Source organism: Neovison vison, chromosome 7, assembly GCF_020171115.1.
Source record: "Neovison vison isolate M4711 chromosome 7, ASM_NN_V1, whole genome shotgun sequence".
Classification (NCBI taxonomy): Eukaryota; Metazoa; Chordata; class Mammalia; order Carnivora; family Mustelidae; genus Neogale; species Neogale vison.
The window spans coordinates 176,810,325-176,824,887 of NC_058097.1; the positions used below are offsets into that span (position 1 = coordinate 176,810,325).

Below are 14,563 nucleotides of genomic sequence, written 5' to 3' on the forward strand. Positions count from 1 at the left end.
AAGTTGCATCTTAAAATTTTAAACTGCTCACCCTACAGGTTTTAGGGAGACAAATCTGTTGGGCCCTCATGTGTGTTTAGTGGGGACACAGGCACTAGCTGTAACAAACTAAATGATTCCTATATTTGTTTTTTCTTCTTCTTCTTTTGTTTTGTTTTGTTTTAAAGAGACAGAGGACTAGAGATGGGGAGAGAGAGAGAGAGAGAGAAGCTGAAGTAGGCTCTATGCCCATTGTGGCGCCTGACATGGGGCTCAATCCCACAACCTTGAGAACATGACCTGAGTCAAAATCAAGAGTCCAATGCTTGGGACACCTGGGTGGCTCAGTTGGTTAAGCAGCTGCCTTCGGCTCAGGTCATGATCCCAGCGTCCTGGGATCGAGTCCCACATCGGGCTCCTTGCTCGGCAGGGAGCCTGCTTCTCCCTCTGCCTCTGCCTGCCTCTCTGTCTGCCTGTGCTCACTCTCTCTCCCTCTCTCTCTGACAAATAAATAAATAAAATATTAAAAAAAAAAAAAAAAAGAAAAAAGAAAGAGTCCAATGCTTAACCAACTAAGCCACCCAGGCACCCCAATTCCTATACTGTCTTACAATAGTGATGACAATTCTAATGCACTCATTTTTGTAGGTTAGCAGTACAGTGGCTTGTAATGCCAACAGTTTCTTGCTAATTTATAATCTTCAACTGTTTTATAACATGCACACTTATTTTTGTTTATTGAACATTTACTTATTTGAGAGAAAGAGAGCACGAGTGTGCATGAGGGGTGGGGCATAGGGAGAGAGAGAATGCCCAGTAGATTACTTGCTGAGCATGGAGCCCACAGTGGGGCTCGATCCCACAAACCTGAGATCATGACCTGAGCTGAAATCAAGAGTTGGACACTTAACGAACTGAGACACCCAGGCACTCCATGCACGCCTACTTTTACATGTTATTCTTCCTTTCTAGTCTTATTTTAAGTAGATGATAGTTTAGTAGAATGAGAATGCATTTATGGACTAACATTAAGTGAGTCACTGAAACCCAAAGAATTACACCAAGCGGTAACACAAGAACTTCATTTAGTTGCTTATTTTAAAGCATTTGAACATACTCCACCTAGTCAACAGCAACTTTCCAGTAGATCACTCTATCAGATTGGGAAGCCACATGACACTTGGAATATATTCTTTTTACTACCATCAGTGATGGAGTCTGCTTCAGATGCTTCTACTAAACAGCAGCATTATAATTTCAGTTTTCTTAATTTCTCCCAATTCCTTTTAGGCAACCTTAAAGTAGAGAGGTCTCATAAAACTTTCAGATAAACATACATAAATAATTTCATTTTACTGACCTCAAAACTGCCCCCCACAGCAATGACACTGATTTTCCAACTTTGAGTGGTTAAAATATATTTAGGTGAACAAAACCATTTCAGGAAGACTTGTTATTCTTTCAGCAGAAATGTTAATCTTTGTGCATATATATATGAATATATATATTTATATATATATATACACAAACATATTAAGATAAAATACATTTCTACAAAATAAAATTTTATAAACTACATGTTACTGTTAAAATAAGATAAATTGTTCTGAAAATGTTCAGAGAACACATCAGAAAATGTTTAAGTTGTGGAGACCTCAAAGGTGATTATTTAATGTTAATATCAGAAGAAAAAACCTCAGAATTGTAAACAATAAGTCAAATTTATCTTCAGAATTGTGTTAGCTATAGGATGAAAAAGTCACGTCATCTCCGCAGTGAACCTCACTTTAGCAAGAGAGTAAACATATTTCCTCCACATCAGCTGCAATCAAGGCATTAGCAGTATGCTATGATTGATTATCCTGGGACCCGTTGCTGAGAAATGAATGTGTAGCACAGGTTTTTATCACTATAGTCTGCAAAAAGCAAGTCCCTTGTTTAGATATCCTAGTTGTAATGAGTGACATTATTAGGTAGTTCTTCTATTTAAATGACATAAGGATTTAGTGTATCAGCAGCTTATAATAAACAAGCCCTTTCGATCTGATGACTCCTTTCCCTACACATGAGTACTTTTTGTGTTTATAATACAAGTGGTAATAGAACACCATATGGTTGTGACTTTTAGCTAAACTAAATGACATTTAAACAAACAGAAAAACAGCATTAGGATATTCAAGGATTTGAACTATAACCTAAATACACAGTACACATTAAGGGGCTATTAGTGTTAACTATATACACTGACCATTTTCTAATGCTGTCCAATTAGTGAGTTTTTCAGTTTGCTGATCAGTTTTTCAAAAATATTTTCCACTTTACTGTCAAACACCTTTATCACTGACATATTGCCCCATTTACAACTTCTTTTAAAAACACTCTACCACTAATATATCCTGAGAACATTTAATCAGTTCTTTCTGAAATGTAAAACTGCTTCTATTGCTTAGATCTCTGCCAAAACAACAATGATGTTGTTATTCACACATATATATAATTCTTAGAAGAAAAATACAAGAACGTGAGAATGGTACAAGCAGAGACAGCAGTTCTAAGCTACTGCAGGAAAACAAGATATGAATTTGTCTTGCATCCCAAGGTAACAGATATAATAGCAAGAAGTGGTGTAATTCTGATTATACTTAAAAGATAAAGCCACCATGATTTGCTAATGGACTGGATGCACAATGCAAGAGAAAAAGAGTCAAGGAGGACTCCAAGTTTTAGAAGCAGAGCAAGCAGAAAAATGGAGCTGCCATTGTTGCAATGGGGATATGTGTGGGATGAGCCAGTTTGGGAAAGATGATTAGCAGTCTGGTTTTGGACATACTAAGTTTGAAGTGCCCATTGTGTACTAAGGTGGAGATAGTAGGCAGACTATTAGATTTATGATTCTGGTGTTCAGGAATGAGGTTGTAGTCAATATAAATTTGGAAGTTAAGTTAGGTAATATTTAAAACCATGAGACAGGATGAGGCAACCTAACGTGTGAGTGTATATGGACAAGAGATGAAGTTTAAAATATGAACCCCAAGTTACTCCAAAGTTCAGAGGAACCAACAAAGGAATCTCAGAAGAAACAGAAAGACAGGGGGAAAAAAACCCAGAAAATGTGCTGCTCCCCAAACTAAGTGAAACCAGGTTTTGAGAACAAATATTTCAAATACTAACAACAGGTCAAGTAAAATGAGGCCTGAAATTGACCACTGGATAGATAACAGTGGGGACCCCTGACAAGAACTTTCAATGAAGTGGTGGGGGAACAAAACCTAACAGGAATGAGCTCAAGAAAAAAATACAAAGTTCAGGCAAAGTGAGTAAACAGATGCAAGTCTTTCCTACAGGAGGATGTGGTGTCAAAGGAGTTTGTTCATTGGTAAATTTTATAGCATTTTTGTTTGCTGATAGAACTTATTATATTGCAAACTTACTACACTACAAAATGCCTAAACATTAGGCATAGGTTACACTACAGATTAAAATCATAGCCCTGGACTATCACACTATGTTACCTTCAGAAAAATTATAAAGTGTTTTTCTTCATCTTTTCATTAACTTTATAACAAAATTTCACTATTACCTGAGCCCTGGCTCTACTTTCCTTAGGAAAATGGAAACTACATTATATAGGCTTTCATACCACACCTTGTTACTGTGCAGGCTATTCAAGATGTTTGAGCTGAGTATGTTTCTTTTGAAAGTCACAAATTAAGCTTATATGCTAGTAGCCAATGCTTAGCCCATAACCCAAGGCAAGAATTACTGGCCTCGATATCATTGAAATGAGCAAAGCCCACGGCAACAGCACCTGATAGGGATTGCTTAGTTTCCAAATGCTTAATGTAAAAAATAAATCATGGTTTGTAAGTATTGCCGCCACATGGACTTTTACAACTCCAGAATGAATAAAATGGTTCCACATCACTTAATCAACGATATGATTATATTCTTTTTCGCCAACTTAGGAACAATGCTATTTCTTTCATATGCTAAACTCTACATTCTAGGTTCCAAATGACGATTTTGGTGCTTTGCTTTCTGAAGTACCTACTTAGAAAAACATTTTTAGGGGGTGAAGGGGTGGGGGAGGAGAACTGGAATTCAAAACACATTTAACATTCATCATCTTTACCAAGCAGCTCAATCAAGATCTGAATAGTAATGTCTTCATCATAAACAATAATGATTTTTCTAAGACACATCGGTAAGGAAAAGAACCCCTTTCATAAAATACTGCACCAGTGTGCTTCAAAGATAACTGAAAAAGGGAACCCTCTAGAGGAGGAGACCCAGCAAAGGTATGGATATTTCTTCAGAGTGCTCCAAACTTGGAAGAATTTTTGTTATAAATCACCTTGATTAATGGAACACATTTGCTAAAGTGGTTCTGTAATAACTACACAATTCTTATTGCTCAAAAAACCCAGCCTAGAAAAACTGGTGGAGGCAGGGACTTTCAAGAAATCACTGGCTTCTCTTTTACGACCAATACTATCCCTGATCAGAAATATTCCCTTTCTTTTTAAAGGATAATGAAGACAAAAAATTTTTAGGGAAGCACAATTTGATGAGATGGGAGTATAAATAATAATAATCAGTAGGGGATATTTTGGAGAGGCAGTATTAGCATGGTAAGGAGTACAAATTCTGGATGGAGCCAGGGTATTTGTGTCTGAATTCCAACCTTTTTTTCACTGTTTGAAACTAGGCAATCTGTTTAACCTCCCCATTGTCCAGTTTTCTCATCTGGCAAATACTACCACTACCTATGTTATTGGGTCACTGTTGTGATGATTAAAAATAAATTAATCCTTGTGAAGAGTTTCAACAGTATCTAATACAGATGAAGTATACAATAAGTGTTGACCAAAAGTATTACAATTATGTCTGTCACTTATAAACATGCAAACCAAGGTGAATGGAATATACCTAGAACAATATGGCAGTGTCCTCTAATTTATCCATTCATTGAACATAAAAATTCAAAGAATATCTTCCTTTAATAGAATAGTCAAAAAATTTACATCTTATAGTCCTCTGATTGTCTTTTCAGATTACTTAGCAAATATCTAATCCCCTGATATTATTCCTCTAATAACCCTTAAAAAGAAAATAACAATTATGTGGTGCTTAAGTACACAGATAGCCGATGCCTTCATTTACATGTTTTGTTGTTCTACCTATTATAAAATTATTTCTGGTCTCAAGTATATGCTTGTTGCTAAAACAACTTAAAAGTGACTAGAATGTCTCATGAAATGTTAACAGTCATATGAAGGTGAAACCATTATATAAAACTCTGACATTTTTAAAGAACAAATGTCCATGATGAAGGTCATAGAAAATAGGTTACTTGATACCACACTATCACCTTCAACCTTATCACCATCAGCTAACAATTACTAATATGTTTAGCACTGTGGTAATAAACATTAAAAACATTTGCACTTCTGAACCATAGTCTCTTATGGATGGTACATAAATAACAGATTTAGTAATCCATTGATCAAACTTACAAGGCAATCAGAGACTATTATAGTTCAAAATAAATACACAATGATCAAGACAATTTAACCTAAGTATCTGCTTAAATTGGGGATAAAAACAGAAGTAAATTTAGTTAATAGATCTAACAGCTGCATCAGTAATTTGAGGGTAACACAGAAAATTGAAAGAAAAGTAAAAAATTAAGTTACAATTATTAAAGTAAGACACGTATAGGCTGAGTAAACAGCCCCCGCTGCCCTAACCTCTGTCACAGCAGCCACGTGACTGGTGAGGAGCTAAAATTATATCTGCTCTTCACTCTTCCTTTCTGCTATTCTTGCTCTCTTTTTCTAACGGGACAGTAAAGTTGACTAGAGCAAGGTATATACAATTTCTATCCTAAAAATTTAAGTAGGATTTAAAAAGACTAAACTGCGGACTTTGATTTTACCAGATTTGCTGCTACAAGTCAGTGGAAAATTTGCTAACCCAGGATCCCAGTTGGCATATGGGGCATGTCTCTTTTGTCTTTTCCAATCTAAGACAATTGCCTTTCCTTGTTTTTCATGACCTTCACATTTTTGAGGAGTTTTAGTCAGTTATATTGCAGAATGACATTTAGGGTTTGTCAGATATTTTCTCATGATTAGACTGAGGTTACACTTACTTTTGCAAAAATATCACAAAAGTGATAGGCACCTTTCTTAGTGCTTCACTTCAGGGGCTATATTATGTTGATATGTCTTTTTATTGGTGAACTTAACCTTGATCACTCAATTAAGGTGGTGTCTGACAGTTTCTCCTCTACCAACTACTATTTGTCCCTTTTTAATAAATATCTTGAAAGAGATACCTTGAGACTGTGCAAATAAACTATTTCTCTCAAACTTTCGCCAAAAATTTTGACATCCGTTGGTGAATCTTGCCTACAACAATTACTACCGAGATATTTATATTGTATGCTTTTCTTTTTCTTTCTTTTTTTTTTTTTTTAAGATTTTATTTATTTATTTGACAGACAGAGATCACAAGTAGGCAGAGAGAGAGAGAGGAAGCAGGCTCCCTGCTGAGCAGAGAGCCTGATGCGGGGCTCAATCCCAGGACCCTGGGATCATGACCTGAGCTGAAGGCAGAGGCTTTAACACACTGAGCCACCCAGGCGCCCCTATATTGTATGTTTTTAAGAAGGGTTTTAAAAGAAACTAAAATATATAAAATACAATGGCCAAATTGTTCTGGATACAAACATACTTAAATTCTACTGAATGCAGCATTTTAATTTATATTCAAAAACTGAATTAAGTTATTTTCTTTTGTCAGTGTGTTCAGTTAATGTTAATCAACGAATAATAATTAAAATGTTACTTACATAACTATGACTTTTAAAGAAATCTGATGGACTATTGGTGACGATTTTATCTCCTTCCAAGCCAATTACTCTCTTACAAATGTTTGATTTTGGATCACTCGGGCTTTTTGCAATGACAATGTCACCTCTGAGGGGAAAAAAGTCAAAAGAAAGGTCAATGTTATTTATTAAACATAAATACACGGACAGCACTGCTATAATACTTGTATAACTTAAAGCCAAACCCTTTATCCTCTCACATATTGACCCTCTCATATTACCAGCTTTGAGAAATTTTGTGACTGAGTTTTATGGGTCAAAATCTGCCAAGAGTAGTGGAAAAGCTCTTGGAAGATTTTAAAATTTCTGGCAATACCATAACAATCATCTTCTTATACTTTATCCACTATGTGTAACTTCTGTATCCAAATTTTTAAAACCAAAAGTATAGAAAAGCAATTCCACGTAAGTACAAACAAATTAACTAAGTAAATTTTACTGTCCAGCCTTTAGTACTGATTGCCTCTAGAGCACATAAAAACATTGAGACAGCATAAATATATCCCTAGAGCTCAAAGAATGTATACAGCATACCCAGATAATTTACAGTATAGTTAAAAAAAACTTATTTTTGAGGAACAATATCAGAAGACACAACCAAATAAAATGCTAAAAGCTGCCCAAACATATACTACAAAAAATAAATTGGCATATCAAATATATAATACCAACATGGTGGGTATGATTACATGTAGAAGGCATGATTCATGGAAGAAATAAAAATATACATGTATTAGAAGAATAAGAAAGATCTTTAAAAGTATAAATGAAGGAGACAAAATGGAGGAAGGACAAAATAGGACTAAGCACCCCAGCCAAACAGAACACAACACTCTTTCCGAAAAAAAAAATGAGTAGTAAGTGAATTCTGTTGACTAACACACGTATTTGAAAGGATTTAATTATCTATATTATGTGTACATGGTTCCACAATAATTTGATGTCATTTATAATAAAGGGTGAATATATCAAAATATCAAAAGCCATAAAAATAAAAGGAAAATAACAGTCAAATCAGAAACCTAGTTATCACTACATATAAGTATTAATAAGAATTCTAAGCTTCTTGGTTCTAAACTTTTTGTTTTCATCTAAAAATGAAAATCTGATTAATTACACAAGAATGATTAACTAATAAAGTTTAGTTTGGGAGGTAAAACAATTATCTTAAACAACTAAATCAAAGAGGAATATACAAGAAGGATTTTGATGTAAGGTAATAAAAGACACCATCCATACTCCTAAGAAATTTTACAGTACTAGTATTCACTGGAATGATAATTTCTTGTGGTTAGAGTTGAAACCTATTAAAACACAAAATTTTAGGGCGCCCGGGTGGCTCAGTGGGTTAAAGCCTCTGCCTTTGGCTCAGGTCACGATCCCAGGGTCCTGGGATCGAGCTCTGCATTGGGCTCTCTGCTCAGCGGGGAGCCTGCTTCCCTTCCTCTCTTCCTGCCTGCCTCTCTGCCTACTTGTGATCTCTGTCAAATAAATAAATAAAATCTTTTAAAATATAAAAATAAATAAATAAAATAAACACTAAATTCTATATTTGCAGGTAATACAAGGCTGCCCTTTTTTTGAAATGGGATAAACTGGTCTCTTTTCAACCAAATGGAACCATGCCAATGGAACTTTCAGATGAATAAGTCTGCAAAGATCATACTAAACAAAGCTGATTTTGGCTAGCTTTGGGGAAAGAAATGCTTTCTGTGGGTGTTTTATTCAGCTTACATTTTTCAACAAAATAATCAACATGATCCTTAAAACAAATTCTGAACTTACATGGCAACATAAAAACCATAATTCAGTCAAGATAGTTTTCTAATTTTTAAAAAATTTTTATTTATTTTTTTCAGTGTTCAGAATTCATTGTTTATGCACCACACCCAGTGCTCCATGCGATACATGCTCTCCACAATACCCACCACCAAGCTCACCCAACCTCCACCCCACTCCCCTCTAAAACTCTCAGTTAGGTCCTCAGATTCCATAGTCTCTCATGGTTCTTAATGTTTTAATTATTTAAAAAAATTTTTTTTAATGTTAATTTTAACTTTTTTACTTTTAAGCAGGCTCCACACCCAATGTGAGGCTTGAACTCACAACCCTAAGATTAAGAGTCACATGCTCTACTGACTGAGCCAGCCAGGTGCCCCTCAGTTAAGGAGTTTTCATGGAGACCAATATTTATGCAGACTATACTTCTGGTGGTAGAACTAGATATATGCATAGAACTTAGATCGAAATAATTATTCCTTGGTTTCTCTACTCCTTCAAATAGGCTTTTAGAAGAAACTTAATAGAACAAAGATTCAAATATTCCTCTCATTTATAGTTATAAGCCTGCTTATAATCCAACTAAATTGTAAGCTTTTGAAAAGGGTCAGTATCTTATTCATCTTAACATTCTCTGTACTGCACATCTTATAAATTAGGTGCTCATTATTTGGTGAAAGAGTAAGTAGTAATAATAATAAGAAGAAACTCTGATTGTTTTAAATATGAGTGTTGTGTGCATTTAACTGAAAAGATCCATGTGCTTTAGGTACCAGTTAAGCAGATTTTCATTTTTGCCTAAATGGATGGCTATCCTAGCTTTTTTTTTTTTTTTTTTTAATTTATATTTGACAGAGATCCTAAGTAGGCAGAGAGGCAGGCAGAGAAAGAGGGGGAAGCAGGTTCCCCGCCAAGCAGAGAGCCTGATGCGGGGCTCGATCCCAGGCCCCTGGGATCATGACCTGAGCTGAAGGCAGAGGCCTTAACCCACTGAGCCACCCAGGCGCCCCTACTCTAGCTTTAGAAATAAGCAGCTAGCTAACAGATCTCTTGCCAAAGTTCAGAGATTCCCCTGAAATCTCAGAGTTCTATGCTACAGACAAAAGAAAAAGAATACTCAGAACAGTAATATTTTTAAAGTTGAACTTACCAACTGACAACCTTGATTGTAAAAATTATCTGGTATATGTCATATAAATGCAAGATTTTAAGCTGTCCCTCAACCCAAGGGCCCTCTTGACTAAAAAAATACAAAATGAAACCTTCTGAGAATCTTAATTAAGTTACCGAATGCAGTTACTTATATTACCCATCTGGGTGCAAAGATTATCTATTTAAAAAAAAGATGATATTGAGCTATTCATTCAAAATCTATTTAGCAACAAGTTCAGCTCCCTGTTAAGAATGCTTAAGGAGTAGGAGAGTAAAATCATGTCATTAGCATGGAAAACAGCAGCCTATCTTCATGCTACAGTGATGCTAGGTCTCTAGTTAATCCAAAGACTGTATGAAGTGATTTGGATAGAGGTTAAAAAGAAAAGAAAGCTAGAACACATCCTGTTATGTAAGTCTTATTTTATAACCCCGTAACTATCAATTAGGTGTCTTGAAGTTGCTATGAGTAAATAATCTGAAGAATTTTACGTAGGACGATGCTAGACTATACAGCTTGACCAAGAGATAACTTCTATCTACAGAATCAAAAATGCAAAGAACAGTTTACACCATTCTTGATGACTTTTAGGTAATGTGAAACAGACTACAGAAGAGGCAAATAACGAAAGAGGAGTGCTTAAACCTACTTAAGCCATATGCTAAATACCAACTCTAGTGAGTCAAATTTGAAGTTTATGGAAATGAAAAAGTGGTATTATTTTTTTTAGAATTATGAAAAACTAATGAACCCAAAGTTTTAGGGAATTAGAGAGGTGCCCTTTAAAAAATACATTAAATTACTAATACTTGACATTCGTTCAGAAGGAATAATACATATGTAAGTAGAATAAACAGTATCACAGGGACTGGAAACACCATTTAGAATAGGATTTTTAAAAACTTAGTGGCAAACAGTATTTGTCAAGGAGTTTTTCAACTTAATTAATCAGGAGACTGAGATAAGATTCCTGGGTCCCAGCTATGTATGATTCTATCATCTAAGAATAATCATTTTAAATTTTAAAAAAATTTAGAAGCCAATCACTGGTTTGGTATATAATGTTCCTAAGTCCCTAGGTTCTTCACTCAAAATGCTGTAGAGCCACCCACCCCCAACCAAAAGTAAAGTAAGTTTGAATGTACATTATAAAAGGGACTGCTATTCTATTTTAGCCAACAATGACTGTGCATGTTTAGAGAAACTATTAAAATTTCTTCAACTGAGAGAAAATATGTGAATCAAGATTTTAACTAGCTGGTCATTAATTTGGTTATTTACAAAAGGGTTTTTACAGATAAGCTACAAAAAAGATACAATGTGTATACATGATTTCACTATAACTTTAATATATCTCTGACAGAAATTTACCTTTGGATACCATAAAAATGTCGACTAAGATTTTCTGCAAAGACAATATCTGAATTTTGAATTGTAGGTTCCATTGATGGTCCAGAACACTGAAAAGAGAGGTAATTTTTTAAAATTTGAATTGAAACCCTTTTTCAATGTAACATAAATCAATGAGCAGACTTTTAAGAAAAAAAAAATCAAACAAATGTTCTTCAAATTTGGAGGTGATTTTTAAGTTTATAAGTTCAACCCTACAGAGTGGCAACCTAATCTGGAAACACAGGCAAATACGTTAAAAATAGTTTACCGAGAATACATTACAATACATGAATAAAATATCTATGTTTCCAAATTTTGACTACCCTGTATAATGTAAGCTCCATGAGGTCAGGGACCTTAACACTCATGTTCCCAGTTACATAACCAATGCCAAAAACAGTGCTTGGCATAAAGCTGATAATAAATATTTGAATAAATAAATGAATGACTTATTTATCTTCTTGCTATTATCAAACACCCACTGCCCATGATGGTAATTTACTAAGTAGTATCATACTATTCTCAATAAATTCATGCCTTCAGTTCTCTTCCAACAGAATAACTTACTCATTTAATGGGGCTGCAATTTAGTTTTTCTATTGAAAAATAGTGGCATAATGAGATGCATTTTAAAGACTTCCTATTAGTATGTGTTAAAACAATGATCTTCATATATACCTCAAAACTATAATAAATGATCACTGTTACTTAAAATATCTAAATACAGCAATCTCCACTGATTTCACTTGGGCATTGATAACAAACTTTTTACTCAAAAATATCCTACTAAGGCAGAAGCAACAAAGAACACAATGAAAGTTTGTATCTGCTACCTCTGTAGCCCACTGGAAGTATAATGTAAATTTAAAAAATCAAAGAGGAGACTTTCAGTTAAATATATTTATTTGCATTTCTCCAGCTAAATTTGAGGTTTGTGACTGTGAATTTACCCTTTAGGGTAAACCTGATAAAACCCAACAAAACCCACTCACTAGACATTCAATTTATTCTTTCACTTACATGACAGAAGATTAGTACAGTCACAGTTGATTTATGATGCAATATTTAGAAAAAGCATTGGTTGGCGGGGAACAGCCTTAACATTTTAATATTGACACCAGGCAGAATAATTATTTTTTTTAATGACAGTTAAACACAACTAGTTAAGAGTAGGGGTTTTGAAAATTGGGAGAATCTGTGTTGAAACTCTGAATCTACTTACTAACTGTGGAACTTGGAGCAAGTTACTTAAGCTTTCTAAGCCTCAGTTTCCTCATATGTATAATGGATTTCTAATAAGTATCTCACAGAATAGAAAAGATTAAATGAATTAATAAATGTAAAACATAAAACATCACTGGAACACAGAAAGTAGAATTCAATAAATGGTAAAAAACTATTACTATTAGATTATTATTTAATAGGACCCCTGTCAGAATAAAACATAATACAGAACCGAATCTGAAGTAATGGTTCTTAATTTTATACCAGTGCTGACTCCAACATAGTCTCTTATATCCCAAAATTTAGAAAGATTTTATGTTTCAATAGTCACAATTTAGTCATTAAATGACTTCAATTAAAATAAAGGAAAAATACATTTTCCTTCAATTAGAAAAAGTACATACTTAAAATTATTATTTTCTTTTATGTAAAAACTTACCATGAGAACACCACCAACGTATTCAAAAGCACAATGAGCTATACAGCCATATTGAATAGTATAGCCAATAAGTCGAAAGGTTTTTCCCAGAACACCACGAAGCATAGTTCTATGCAGACTCTGCCACCACTGGCCTGATGGTAAATTTCAAAAAGTTTCATAATCAATACTATTTAAAACATGAAACAGCTCAACTGTAAAATATTTACAATCACCCAGAATGTAGTAAATGCCTAATGCAGTTTGGTGCAGAAAAAAGCTTATTTTCATTTGTCCTAACAATAGTTTAAATGGCAAATTAAAACCGCTTAATACTTTGATCTACTGAATAGAGATTATATTCAGATAATATGACTGGGTTTACATATAAATTAGATAACTAGTAAACTCTGATTTTATCTGTCTCCTTTCATGCTTTGATTTTTTTTTCTTGGTATTAATACAGATACCTAAGAAAAGATATTAACTCTTTCAAAGTACTAATAATAGTTTTTCATACTGTTGTCTGCTATACTTTATCAGTTCCTGCCATAATATAATATGACATGAAAGAGAAAACACTAGAATAGGTATATAGAAATTCAAATAGTAAACTGATACTTTCATTAACTTTCGTGATCTTCAATGACTTACTTAACCTCCCTTGGCCTGGAAATAATATCTTATAGAATGATTCTGAGAATAAAATCCATTAACATGTCAAAGTGCTTTGTAAATTACACAGTTACATTCAGTTGTCAGCTATTGATTATTGATACAATAATGAGCACATGAATACTATGAAATAATATAAAGAACTATATAGATTTTTTTTAAAAGCTCCAAAAATAGTTAATATTATTCATCTACAACATTCCTTTGAATCTGTCCTTTCCTTTCCATTTACCTGTTACAACTGCGTTTCAAGAATTTCTCAACTGGGCGCCTGGGTGGCTCAGTGGGTTAAGCCGCTGCCTTCGGCTCAGGTCATGATCTCAGAGTCCTGGGATCGAGTCCCGCATCGGGCTCTCTGCTCAGCAGGGAGCCTGCTTTCCCCCTCTCTCTCTGCCTGCCTCTCTGCCTACTTGTGATTTCTCTCTGTCAAATAAATAAATAAAATCTTTAAAAAAAAAAAAAAAAGAATTTCTCAACTAATGGCCTAAGGTATAGGCCTAGACTACTATGCATTGTTCTCAGATTAAATTTACTGAAACAAATCAGTAATAATAACATGTAACATTGCTCAATACTTGCTATATGTCAGGCTTTACAAATTAACCTGTGCAGATTTTATTACCATCCTCATTTTACAGATAAGGAAAAGGAGGCTAAGAATAGTAAACTTATATACTCAATATCACAAAGTTGGAAAATGATGGGAGTCAAGAACTTAATCATAATGTTACACTGTTACTCTCCTGTTCCCATAACCTCAAAGGCTCTCTCCTAGAAGAAGTACAGATTACTTAGACCCATTTTCAGGATCCATGGATGGCTCCCATCACATCCTCAGTTTCCAGCTTGATCTTCCCTGATACTCCTACATGATCTGACCAGTCAATAATATTGGTTTGTTCTTCAAGTAAACAAGTACCAGTGAACACTTATGTCAACACCCATGCCTGGAATATTCTTCATGATATCCATCATCTATCTAATTAGTAACTCTTCTTCAAATGCTCTCAAGAGGCAAGATTTTCTTTCTCTTCTCGGTTCCCATGGG

At 34.4% G+C, this 14,563-nt stretch overlaps 1 protein-coding gene across 4 annotated transcripts in view; it reads right to left on the reverse strand.

Annotated features, from left to right (window-relative positions):
- The window catches only part of IMMP1L (inner mitochondrial membrane peptidase subunit 1), an 82,052-nt gene that overhangs the window by 15,192 nt on the left and 52,297 nt on the right, over positions 1-14,563 (reverse strand). For 3 of the 4 annotated variants that reach the window (XM_044259015.1, XM_044259013.1, XM_044259014.1), the window contains 3 exons: positions 12,862-12,995; positions 11,178-11,266; positions 6,836-6,962 (listed from right to left, as the gene is read on the reverse strand). In XM_044259015.1, the coding sequence (XP_044114950.1) occupies positions 6,836-6,962; positions 11,178-11,266; positions 12,862-12,966 (321 nt within the window). In that variant the 5' untranslated portion in view covers positions 12,967-12,995. Of the gene's footprint in view, positions 1-6,835; positions 6,963-11,177; positions 11,267-12,861; positions 12,996-13,747; positions 13,771-14,563 lie in introns of those variants that run through there. The other variant, XM_044259017.1, reaches the window with a different exon arrangement.